Genomic DNA, 12684 nt, shown 5'->3' on the forward strand with positions numbered 1-12684 from the left:
GACATCATCGTTCGCTCAGCTCGGAAACTGGACTCAGGATATGTACTTTTTCTTTCTTTTTTTTCTTTTTTTTTTCTTTATACTGTATCACCTCCGCTTGCGGGACTCCCTTTCCTACCACTACAGTCCTTACCCATCCCCCCTGACTCCCCACATTGAAATGAAAGGTAGTACACCCCCAAAACAGGTAATTAAAAAGGGCGGTCCTACATGCAGAACATGGCCGTGCATATTGTCTGTGTGCCAACTGAAAGCAGTTGGAAAAGGTGGTGCATATAAGTAAACACCCAGATTTCACTATAAAGAGGTTAAATGGATTTGGGAGCCAGATATCTGCAAGACTTTTGTGTCAGAGACACTCCTGTTGAGTAGCCTTCAGTGACAAGCTTCACACGCTTGCCACCTTTGTGCATCTGTCTGAGCGCCAAGGCAATAATACTTCTCAATTCCTTTCAAAACACTAATTCTGCAATTCATTTTCCCTTCCCCACGGCAGGAGGATGCAGATGTGGAGTGGAAATTTGCTCGTGCCAAGCTCTGGTTATCATACTTTGACGAAGGAAGGACTCTGCCTGCTCCTTTTAACCTAGTGCCAAGCCCTAAATCGTTTTATTATCTCATAATGAGAATAAAAATGTGCCTCATAAAACTCTGCAAATCTAAGGCCAAAAACTGTGAAAATGATCTTGAGATGGGTATGCTGAATTCCAGGCTACGGGTATGTCATATGCTTCTTTCCTTTTAACACCCTGAATGTAAAACGACCATCATGTCCTCTGTGGGCATCAAGGGAAGGAATTCTAGTTCGTTCACAGATGAGCAAAAAGAGCTGCTTAGCATTGTACTCTATTTTATTTATTATTTGTATTACAGTAGCACCTGGAGAGCCTAACCAAGGTAGTGGCCTCCTTGAGTTAGACACTGTGCAGACATCTAGTGAAAGACAGTCCCACCCCAAAGAGCTTATGGTCTGTATGAACTGGGAAGGGGAACAGGTGGGGTGACTTCCCCTAGGAAGTCACAAAGCAGGCTAATGGCAGAACTGGGAATAGAAGAATGCAGGTCTCCTGATGCCTACTCCAGGTTGCTAGCCACAGGATCATGCTGCCTCTTGAAACCGTTCTTTATGTATTGCCTAAATTCACTTTATTGCCATTATGCAAAACTCAGCATTTAATACCACATCTGATTTTATCATTGGAAGCTGGGTTCCAACCAGGGAATATTAACTTTTCCCAGCAACTTGAAGCCGCAGTTAACAACCTCCCCGCTTTCAGCTGCCTAATGACAATCATACACAGTAATAGATCGGCCCTGCCTCATCCACCACCTGTTCATTCTTTTGAAAGAGATGTGTGCTTTGGGAAAGCACAACTCCACTGACTTTGGAATGGGCACATTTGTGAGAGGCAAGTTAGTTTTCCCTTAGTACCAATGAGCTTCCGCATGACAAAATATGAGACACACAGAGAAACATTCCTAAAAATCTGACACTTTCCAACAGAATTGTTCCTGAAGAAACGTCAGTGTAATCGGGGAGAGGCTAATCCTGTGGAAATATATTCTTTGCAGAAATGTCATTGGGACAAAACTGTTCTTAGCAAGCAGATTTTTAAAAAAAAGCCAAAAAACCCGAGGCAGATCTATTCTTTTCCTTTGCAGCACTTCTGTTAGTTCGGAGTTTTGGAATAAAACGCCCAAAGCTATTCACCCAACATTCAGCTGCAGCTGTTTTACCGGGACTGTCAAACTCAGCAAAAATTAAAACGTGTGATGAAACAGCTTCGTTTCCACTGTACTGACCCTCACTTAACTTCCTCGGCTCAAGCTGGGTTTAAAACAAAAAACAACACTGGGAACCGAGACCTAAACGAATGTGCTGGATTTTTGTCTTTGTTTACAGTTGCTGCACGTGACAGAGGCTGCTCCTAGGCAGCATCACCAGGAGCTTCAGGAGGCTTGTTAATATTCAGGGGCCATGTTCTAATACAGCAGGGCATGCTTTTAAATTTTCCTCTCGGTGTCATTGCACATTTTTAGGCCCTGTGAACTGAAAACTGGCAGCTGCTTCTGCCATTCACAGGACATAAGCTGAGGAGAAGAGAGGCTCTGGAGGGCACAGATGTAGAGCAGAAGAGAAGCAGTGAATCTGCCCTGATGGGACCAAAGAAATTCATTGCATTGGCAGAATACCAGAGGCAAATAAGCGGAAAGAAGCATAGAACTGAGCTGGGAGGGAAGGAGAAGAAGACTGAGATCAAAGGAATATGCAGAAAGGATGAGAACAGGAGGCTCTACCAAAGAAGAAGCTGACAGACCCAAGAAAGGGGCCAGAGTGGAGATAAGAGGAAGAGCTGAAGCAAGAATAGTATAGACCAGGACAAGGAAGAATGTAGGAGAGGAATGCAGAGGAGGGCTTTACAGAGCTTGCCATTGGAATCTGCAGTGTGCCTTTGTGGCTGATTGGAGTTGCTTGATACTATCCATTGAGTCTGATGAGTAATTTTCTCTTCTCTTTGTTCAAAAAGCTATTTTCAAAATTCAGCCACAATCACCAGGAATTAGAAGTAATTAAGAAAGCTCTGCCTCTCACCTCCTAACACCTGTCTCAAAGTGGTGTGAGAGGGATACAGTCAAAACACCTTTTATTTAGACGATATGAGATTGAATTTCTCATCAAATAATTCTTCTGTCCGTTCTGGCAAAGAAATGAGTGGGTTGTCTCCCTCTTCACCCTCTGATAAGCTACCAGAGGCAAGGTAGCCTAGAAGTTAGAGCACTGGACTAGGTATCTGGAGATCTGGGTTCAATATGTGTCTCTCTCCCTGGGCTGCTGAACGACCTTGGGCAAGTCACTTCACTTTTCTGTGCCTCCATTTTCCTGTTTGTAAAATGGGGATGACCTACTTGTCTCCTCTGTGATGCACTTCGAGATCTACTGATAAAAAGTGCTATGAACGAGCTAGATATTAACTATATTATTAATTAGGGAATGGAAGTGCTGGTTTTCTTCTGCAGGATCTCCAACCTGCTCACAGAATGCAACATTTTCTAATGTTTGCATAAGTCTGTTTAGCCTGAGGTGGAGAGGTTGTTTGGGGAAAGAAGCTGTTACAGACTTAATGTTTCATTATGTTTTATAATTTCAGAAAGTTCGTTTTCAGTCAAGCGCTCGAAATTCAGAAAACTTTACTGTGAAGAAGGGTTATAACAAGCCCACGAGATATCAGGTAATGACAGTAGAACATCAAGAGCAAGGAAAAAGATCTGTAAGCAAACAAGGCTTATTTGCAAGGATCAGATTTGTCACTATATAGTGGGTTCCATCCTGTGATGTGTCAAGCAGTGACCTATGCCAAATCAAAGGACACAGCAGTTTATGGGACTGAGCCCAAACCCTTTAGTTTCACAGTTGCTTAAACTAGCATGGCAGTGTAACAGCTACAGAAATACATTTGACATTAACGTGATTGTCATGGTAATTAATTGCCATGGTAATTAATTGAAAAGTTCACTGGTATTGAACTTAATACAAGAAAAGTTCACCAGAGCTTCATCCTAGACTCATTGACAGTGTTTCATTTTGTCATGACACAATGTTGCCTCTCTAGACTTTACTTTAACACCCTCATGTGCTTTCTTTGGCAATATTTTGTCCTATTTAGGTGGACGTGCAATGTGATCTGTTACAAAAATAATTATGGGAGCCATGATGACACAGCTTACTCTCCCCACACTGTGAAATTACCATTGTTGTAAGGTCCTGAGTAGAACTGGGTGACATATTTCTTACAAATAGTTTATTTGCCAAAAAATGCAGTTAGGGTGAATATGGCCACTAGAAATTTGGAAAAAGCTTTCAAAAAGTTGAAATATTTCAACTTGACACTTATGAAATGAAACACTTTGACTTTTCATTTCAAAATTACAATTAGTTATGAAATTTACCTAGATTTCACTAAAAAAAAAATCAAAAAAGGGTTTTAAAAACCACTCGAAATGAAACTAAACCTTTCATTTTGTGGCAAATGAAATGTTTCATTCATCCTGAAACAACTTCTTTGTTTTGGTGAGAGAGCTGAAAAATTGTCATTTTGGGTTAACTCAAAACAATGTTGTTTGTTTGTTTTTTTTTTATAATTTTTCGGTTTAGCCACCAAACCAAAAAATCAATTATTCACCAAGTTCCAGTCCTGAGAATTTATGCTTCTGGTTGACATATTTTATGTGACAGCAGTGGGTTATGTGTGTAGTAGCAACATCTCCAACTAAGCAGGTACCTGGTTAACATCTACAGACATCAAGTATTTGTAAATTGTTAACAAGGTTAAGGAAAGGAATTGGTTAGTGGGATAAAAAAGTATAACTATGTGTAGTAAATACTAGATACTGGGTAACGTTTTCAAAAGTTCCAGATTTTTAAAGGTATTCAGGTCCTAAAGATGTGGATAGATTCCTAATACGATGTTCAAAAGCAACTAGATGTCTAACTCCCCTGGAGTGAACATCCCATTAGCTATCTATCTACATCTTTAGGCACCTAAAACCCTTTTAAAATATGTCCCTCTGTGACAGAGCCAGAAATTGACCCCAGATCTCCTGAGTCCCATTCCAGTGTCTTAACCACAAGACTATTGTTCACTCTCCTTTGCCCCAGCAAGATAAAGTCTATAGAAGTACTTGAATAACTGAAGGGAGAAAGAGTATATGAAGGTAGGGCCAATAAATACATAAAGAAGATGGATTTCTGCATAGAAGGCAATAACTTACAAATTAAGGTCTGCTACCGGAACCCTTTCTTAGATGAGTATCACACCATTGAAATCAAGGGAACTATTTGGGTGAGCAAGGTCTGGAGGGTTGAAAATTAATATGAATGTCCAAGATTTTCAGAAGTAACTAGATGTTGAACTCCAGTTTTCAGTAAGTGGGAGCTCAGTGCATTCTAGAAATCAGGCCCCTTCATGTTGTCTCAGATTAGGGAACCAAAATCAACAGACATTTCTGGAAATCTTTGCCAATATTTCTCTATTGTGCCAGTAACTATGTGGTTGAGAAGCCATTTTACTTACAGTAGCAAAGAACCCAGAAGAGGTGGTAGATGGCAATAGAGATGCAAAGCCACAATACAATATTAAGGCAAAAATACACAGTAGCATTGCTGAAGAGATTGCAAGGAATGTCTCCAAAGGCTGCAAAGTGATATCCACCCCTCAGATTCTTGATAAAGAATTGTCACATTTGCATTACTTCTGTTCAGTATCCTTACAACTGGTGTATTATCTGGTATAGTTGGCACCATGAAGATCTTGACCTTTGCTACCTGTAGCTACATGGCATGTAGAGTACTACTCATTGTAAATATAGACAGTACTGCAAATACTGTGGCTGGCACAGGTAAATACTCTGTGATGGTAAATGTCAAGAAGATAATGGCATTCGTTATATGTTGATTCCTTGTTTTCCTGCAAGTTCCCTATTTTTGTCTCCTATATTGAAAATTGTTTCTGTTGGGATCTAGTATTTCCCCACTTTCCCCAGAATGTTCCTCAATTTATGTTTTCTCAGGTGGCAACACGTCTTCCATCTGGATTGAACTACCTTGGCCATCTCCAGCATACAGTATGTGCACTGTGTCTCATATATATTTCCTTAACCACCCACCTGGTTAGAGAGAGATCTCTTCTATAGAAAGACACAGTCCTAAACATTCTACATTCCATCACTAGATAACACATATACAAATAACTGGATCCCTTTTTGTCATTCACCTGCCTTTTTATTGCTACAGTTCACATCTAGTTACTTAATGATCAGGAGGAAGGGGTGGGATGTTTTTGGTTTTGGTTTGGTTTGGGGGGTTTTGTGTCTCAAAACCTTTGGGGAGATTGCCAGTGACATTTAAAGCAACAGGATTTCTTCTTGTTCAGTGGGCAGATGGGCCTGAATTTAGGTTTTATGGGTAGGATGCTCCTGTGATTAGCATGCTAGCTAGTGTCTTGGGAAACATGGGTCAAGTTCCCTGCTCTGTTACAGACTACTTCTGTGAGGTTAGGCAAATTACTTACTCCCTGTGTCTCAGTTACCCATTCATAAAATGGGGATGATAGAACTTCTCTGTCTATCAGGGATGATGTGAGGATCAGTATATTTTAAAAATTGTGAGGTGCTCAGATACTAAGATGTGCGTGGGGGGAGGGGGGGGCTTTGAGTGCTTTAGGTAGATAGATGTTAAGTTGCTGTTGTTCCCCACCATTTTTTATCCAAAAATGACAAACCTGCTCCAACAGACCACCTTAAAATGAGTGTCTTTCAGTCCCAATGGGAGTAGCCATTCGCATCATTACACAGAAGCCAGGTAACATGCCTCAGCCATGCATAGTACTGTAAGTAGAGAGAAGACCATGAGAGCTTTCTTAACCCTATCCTAGATTTTCAGTGGGAGCAGGAGCAAGATCCGAAAGGCAAGTCCAGGTCCTGCCTTTAAGGGTGTGGAGGTTCCCCAGGCACCTGAGGGAGTGTGGTCCCACTGCACCAAAGGAGAGGGCTGTGTACGTGTGCATGCTGAGAAGGTGCAGACAGAAAACTGAGCTTGGAAGAGGCTCTTTGCATGGCAGCAGGCAGGGGCAGGAGGGGATGGGACATGCGCTGTCCAAGGGAGTTAGGTATAGCTGGGCTAGAGTATCTGCCATTGTCTGGATTCTGCTTTCTTGTCCCTATGGGGAAGGGCAGCAGAAGCGGGACTGTATCCTGAGGTAACGGAGTCTTCTTCCCTGGTCCCTGTGCATCTGCCCCGCAACCAGCCCAGTGACGGAGGTCAGGCACCGGGCACAGGCTGTGCCCGTCAGTGACTAATGCTCAACATCGTTGTCTGGGCACAGTAACCCCCCTTTAAGTCTTTTCAGCTGTGTGGCTGTTTATAAGATTCTAAATCTAAGGGTCAAACAAAGTGAACTCAGTAAATAAGAGATGTGTCATGGCCTCCTGTGATGAATCAATGAATCGACTCCCAGGAGCAGGGACTGTGGTGATTTAAGATGAAGGTAGATGCTGATGGTCTTTTCCCTTTATAGTGTCTGCGTGCTTGAAAAACGGATGTCAGTGCAGCTCTTCTTGAAGGCGGATGGAGAGTATCCCTCAGTTAGACAGGAAAAGATCCAAAAATCCTGGTTGGAGTTGCATCATCATAAGAGCAAATCCCACAGGGACGTAGCCTCCTTGCAGATTGAGCACCACCTGCATTGATCGTTGGGTTGAAATTCCCCCCAAGAAAAAAACATTTTGGGCCCAGTCATGACATTTGGATGCTGCCTCATGGTGGGAAACTTCAGCCCCCTGGTGGAGCAGAAGGGGGAATCCCGCAAGGGGGCCTGATAAGCTTCCATTACTCCACTTTGCATGAGCAAATTCCTCCCAAGCAAGAATACATACACTTCCGTATCTGTTTTACACACTCAAATGTAGATTAATCATGCATTTGGGCACCCAAATGAGCTATTTAGGTGTCTAGAAATAGATTTAGATGCCTAACTTTGGACTCTTAAAACGTAGTCCCCTGGGGTCCATCTACACTGCAATAAAAGACGTGTGGCATGGCCATGGCTGGCCCAGGTCAGCTGACTTGGGCTCACAAGGCTTGGGCTGCTGAGCTAAAAATTGCAGTGTAAGTAGTTGGGCTCAGGCTGGAGCCTGAGCTATGAGACCCTCCCCTCTTGTGGGGTCTCAGGTCCTGAGTCCCAGCCCAACCCTGAATGTCTACACTGCAATTTTTAGCCCCGCAAGCCCATGTCAATTGACCTGGGCTCTAACTCTTGGTGCTGTGTTGTTTTTTTTTTGTTTCAGTATGGACATACCCTGGGAGGTCACTCCCTTTACTCCTTTTGTCATGTTTGCTGCCCATCTTCAGATCTCCAGTCTTTCAATGTTTTTTCCCCCTATACTGAAGAAGACTCCACAGGACTCTAGTTGTAGCCTAGTATAGAGCATAAACTGCTTTAGGACTTCTTTTATACCTTTGTGTATAAACATAGCATCAGCACTTTTGCAACAGCATCACATTGCAAGTTCATATCTAATTTGTTGTCTGCTCTCATTCCTATATATGTCTGTACTTCTTTCTATCCAATAATCTCACATTTCATACATCTACATGGTATTCTTTTTTGCTGTGTATATTAAATGTGTGCCATTTTTCTGGGGTAATTCTCATTCATTTTAATCCTTTTTTCCAATGTTGTTGGATCTTTCTGACTCTTCTCTCTATCCTTCAATGAGTTTTCCTGTTTCCTAGTTCTCCTAGCCCCTGATTCAACACCCACAGGAGTCAGTGGGAGTCTTTCCATTGACTTCAGTAAATTTGGGATCAGGCACTTAGTTCAGTGTAATGAGTGAGTTTGATAATGTCATTAATAAACAACTTATTTTTTCATCCAGATTTTTTCTTATGAATACTTTAAACAACCTATATCCCCAAAACCTAAACTTGATCCCACTTCTTAGTTTGATATTTAACCATTTGTAGTTACTTTGCGTTTATGGGCTATCCACCAAATTCGTATGTCTCCCATGGTATTCTTTGATCTGCCTTTCTTGTGGGATGCTTATTAAATATTTGTTATTCAACTATTATAACACAAAGTGCGTAAATATAAAGGTGAGATCCTGGCTCCATTGAAGTCAATAGCAAAACTCTGACTGATCCAGTGGAGCCAGAATTTCATCAATCAAACTGTTCATAATAGATCTAGAATTACAGACAACCAATATCATGCCATTTAACCATTTGTATTCACTTTTCAGAAAATAATGAAGCGTCTTATTAAGCGATATGTCCTGAAGGCTCAGGTTGATCGAGAGAATGATGAAGTCAATGAAGGCAAGTGGCTTTTACAATTAATGAGGTTACAATCACTAAAGCTGAAATCATGCATCTCCATTCAGTTCCAAACTGATATGTCAAATCATAAATCAGATGGGTGAGACTGTCTGGGGCAGCTTCTGGAAAGGCAGCATGCACAGGCATGCCCTGGTGGGCATAGATTACTTCAAACCATCTTGCCCTTGCAATTTCAGCCCTTTCTGTGGGCTGAAATGATCTCTGGTGTAATTTAGGTTATCTAGGGAGGTTCTCTAAGTTACAACAGACCTACCCTTGGAGTTGTCCAGAATCACCATAGTGGCATGATGTATGGACCCACCTCCTCTTTCCTCACAGCCCTTGGCTAAGCCCCTACACCGGGCTTGTGAAGGGACCTGTGTAGGGCAGCTTCCAACTGTCCTACCCAGTGCCTGCACTAGACAAATTCTCCCCCAGTTGGTTAAGGGGCTTTCCTAGACCCTGTACATCATCACGGTGGCATACAGGGGTCAGAGCAGAGGAAAGAATCCCGCCCAGTATCTCTGCTAAGCTTTCTACACTTTACATCACAAACAAATCTTTTAGTTACATAGGGCACCTTCAGCACCATTCCACCATACAGCCAACGCCACCCTTTTTTCCAACAGACCCATACCTCTTAACAGCACATTACCCTGTACATTCATATGGGCCTTAGAAAGCCCCTTTTAAAAACACTGGCCTGAGCTATCCCCTCTGCAGCTGGAAGGGATGGACTCGCTGCCGTTCCCCACTCAGTATATATGGAAAAGGGAATGCTGGAGAGGGAATGGTATCTCATCCTAAAAAGCCGCTGTGTAGCTTGGAAATCTGTATGTGGAGAAGGAGTGGGCTTGGAAAAAACAAGAACTCTCCGCACATTACTGTTGTTAGCAGTATTAATACAGTTTGTTTCATTAAGCCCGTGGGGGGAGGATTTTGTGTAACTGCTACTCTATGGAGGTTCCCACACATTTAGTGCCAAGCCTATAGTTTGTGTTCCCAAATGAACTCATTCTCAGGAATTAAAACACGGTGATGACTTGTTTAATTCAGTCTCATTTACAAGAACATTTTTTTTAATTGTAGGAGAACTTAAAGAGATTAAGCAAGATATTTCCAGTCTCCGCTATGAGCTTCTAGAAGAAAAGTCAGAGGCTACTGGAGAGTTAGCAAGACTAATACAGCAGCTGAGTGACAAGTTTGGGAAGAACTTAAATAAGGACATTTGACGGTGATCAAAGAGAGAGACAACTCGTTTTCTAAACATTATTTGATATTTCAACCAGCATTTTAAGAGAGCAAAAACAGTGCAAGAGATGGGTACTGAGCCCTCAACTTTTGCCACCTAAGAAATATTAGTAAGGGCACCGTGCATCAGAATATGTTTTTGGGTGAAGCCAACCATCAGTTAATATCTTTACGATATAAAGGTGACATTTTGGTATAAAACAAGCCCATTGACATGAGAAATAGATGCACCATCTCCAAAAGATAATCATGCTTATATTAGATACCCAAAGCACCTTTTAAAAAAGGCAAACAGCCAAATCCTCAGCTAGTATAAATCAGCATAGTTCCATTGAAGTCAATGGAGCCAAACTGATTTATATCAACAGGAGATCTGACCCCTAGGGCTTAGATCTGGGCTTAGATCTGCAGAAAAATATTCCACGAATATTCATTAAAACTTTTAAACAAATTCACCTTCACTTAGATGTGTGCACTCCTTTTGTGCTTGCTTTCCATGGACACCCATGAAATTGAGTTAGAATAGCACTGAGGTTAATAGAAAGCAAATGTGAAAACACATACTAAAATATAGTGATCTCAAATTGCCTTCCTATGAGGATTTATACTAGGAACTTCATTTCAAGAGTTAACTCATTCAGTCAAGGAAGAATAACAACATCATGTGACTTGTGACCAATCACAATGAGGCAACTCAGCTCAGATTTTGAATAGCATCAATGAAATTCACAAGGAATGTCGCAGAATGGTTTCAAACTATGAATACATTTGGAAAAAAAACCCACCTCAAGCTGGCTGAGGACTTTCCGTCAACAAAAAGGGGAATTTGTCAAAAAAAAAGGATTTGCTAGGAGTTATTTGCTCAGGCACAGTAAAGAAAAACAGGGAGAAGTTTTAACAATTAAACCAATTTACAAGCTGCAGTAGTACAAAGTCCTCCGGTTGTACCCTTACAAGGGAAAATTTCAGAACATGATGCAGCTGAAAACTCAGTTGCTTGTTTATCTGGTGTTTTAAGCTGCTAAAGCACACCTTATTACTTTGGAAACACCAAACTGTACTGTTTGTTTACAAGGTGCACCTATGAGATGACCATTACATTTAGATATCAGCTAAGAAAAACAAGCAGAATCCGAAGGTGACCTGTGATCAGTTCTTAAGTGCCAGATGAGAACCCAGATAGCCTAGTAGAGTAATAGTTATATTTGTAAAAAAAACAAAAACAAAAAAGAAAAAAGTGTACTGTAGGTAGACCTGTTTAGAGAAAAAAATCAAAATAATGTATTTTTACCTTTAATAAGATTATCTTGTATACTGTAATATTTTTACCTAAAAATGGGGGGGCGGGGAATAAAATTACCTCACAATATTTGTTGCACCTTGAGTGAAATATTTGTCTGATATTTTAAATACTCGCCGAGGAAATAGAAGTTTCACTGGCTTTTGACAATGTGTGAGCAGGACCAAAGTTACATACGCTACCAGCCTACTGCTGAGGAGAGTCGAAAAGCATCATAGTATAATTATAGAACTAGAATTTCTGGAACTCTTCATAGTCTCCACTCTGAATAACTCCGTAAGGGTGATACTTAGTTTGAAATCACTGTGTTGAGATTCATACATGAATGCATGGACACCTACTGAGACGGTAAAATAGAAATGAGATCACTTCAGTCATGTCTGTTTGTGCTACTGAATTTCTAGTTGGAAATAAGATGGGTAACATTATTTGGACTAAGTTTAGAGAAGAATTGGCTGAAAAGACAACTGATGCTGTCTTCCCTGGACCTGACCTGTCACCTGACATGTTACACTGTGCCAGTATACATTAGCATTTTCCACTGCTGTTGTTCACAATGAAGGGACAGGGCTTTGCTTTACAATCAGCTGCTATGCAATATCGTAATCAAATTCTCACCGCACGGTGTTCGCCAGGAAGGCAACCCGTAATAGCACTGTATAACAGGTTTTCTTTTAACGTGTGCTATTCATGATTATTTTGAGCTACTTTCCTCTGCCTAAACCTATGAATATGGCTCATGTGAAGTGCTTGATTTTCACTTTGAAAAGAGAAATGATTTAGCCAGACCACGTTTATCAAGAAAAGGGTTTTCAAAAAGACTTTGGAATGATGGAATATAATCCTCTGTATAATCCAGAATAATACCATCATATCACGTGAACCACTTCCAGTTACTGCCCTGTGCATTTCAGACAAAAATTGTGAATTGCAGGGAGTGCTGTCATGAAATCAGATGCAAAATCACATGCATACTCATTTGCATTCAGACAGTAAGACGATTGCCACTCTATCTTCTATATTACATCTAAAATTGTGCAATTAGAGTCATAGTTATAGAATTTTAGGCCAGAAGAGACCACCACAGCATCTACTCTGATCTGTACATCACAGGCCAGCAACACCACCCAGAGCTTGCACACTAAATCGAAGAGCTGAAATTTCACCAAGGAATTACAGCCCTTGGGAGACTAAATTCTAATTCTAATTCTGCATGGCTTGATCCAAAACCCAATGACAGTAATGGGAGTGTTTCATT

At 41.1% G+C, this 12684-nt stretch overlaps 1 protein-coding gene across 2 annotated transcripts in view; it reads left to right on the forward strand.

Moving 5' to 3' along the window:
• TRPC7 (transient receptor potential cation channel subfamily C member 7) overlaps positions 1 to 11470 on the forward strand; it is a 108361-nt gene extending 96891 nt beyond the window's left edge. Inside the window, exons 8-12 of one of the 2 annotated variants that reach the window (XM_074960404.1) lie at positions 497 to 718; positions 3150 to 3230; positions 5569 to 5622; positions 8800 to 8875; positions 9965 to 11470. In XM_074960404.1, coding sequence (XP_074816505.1) covers positions 497 to 718; positions 3150 to 3230; positions 5569 to 5622; positions 8800 to 8875; positions 9965 to 10107 — 576 coding nt within the window. In that variant the 3' untranslated portion in view covers positions 10108 to 11470. The remainder of the gene's footprint in view (positions 1 to 496; positions 719 to 3149; positions 3231 to 5568; positions 5623 to 8799; positions 8876 to 9964) is intronic. The other variant, XM_074960405.1, reaches the window with a different exon arrangement.
• The last annotated feature ends 1214 nt before the right edge of the window (positions 11471 to 12684 follow it).

Source organism: Natator depressus, chromosome 8 (assembly GCF_965152275.1).
Source record: "Natator depressus isolate rNatDep1 chromosome 8, rNatDep2.hap1, whole genome shotgun sequence".
In the NCBI taxonomy this organism is placed as follows: domain Eukaryota; kingdom Metazoa; phylum Chordata; order Testudines; family Cheloniidae; genus Natator; species Natator depressus.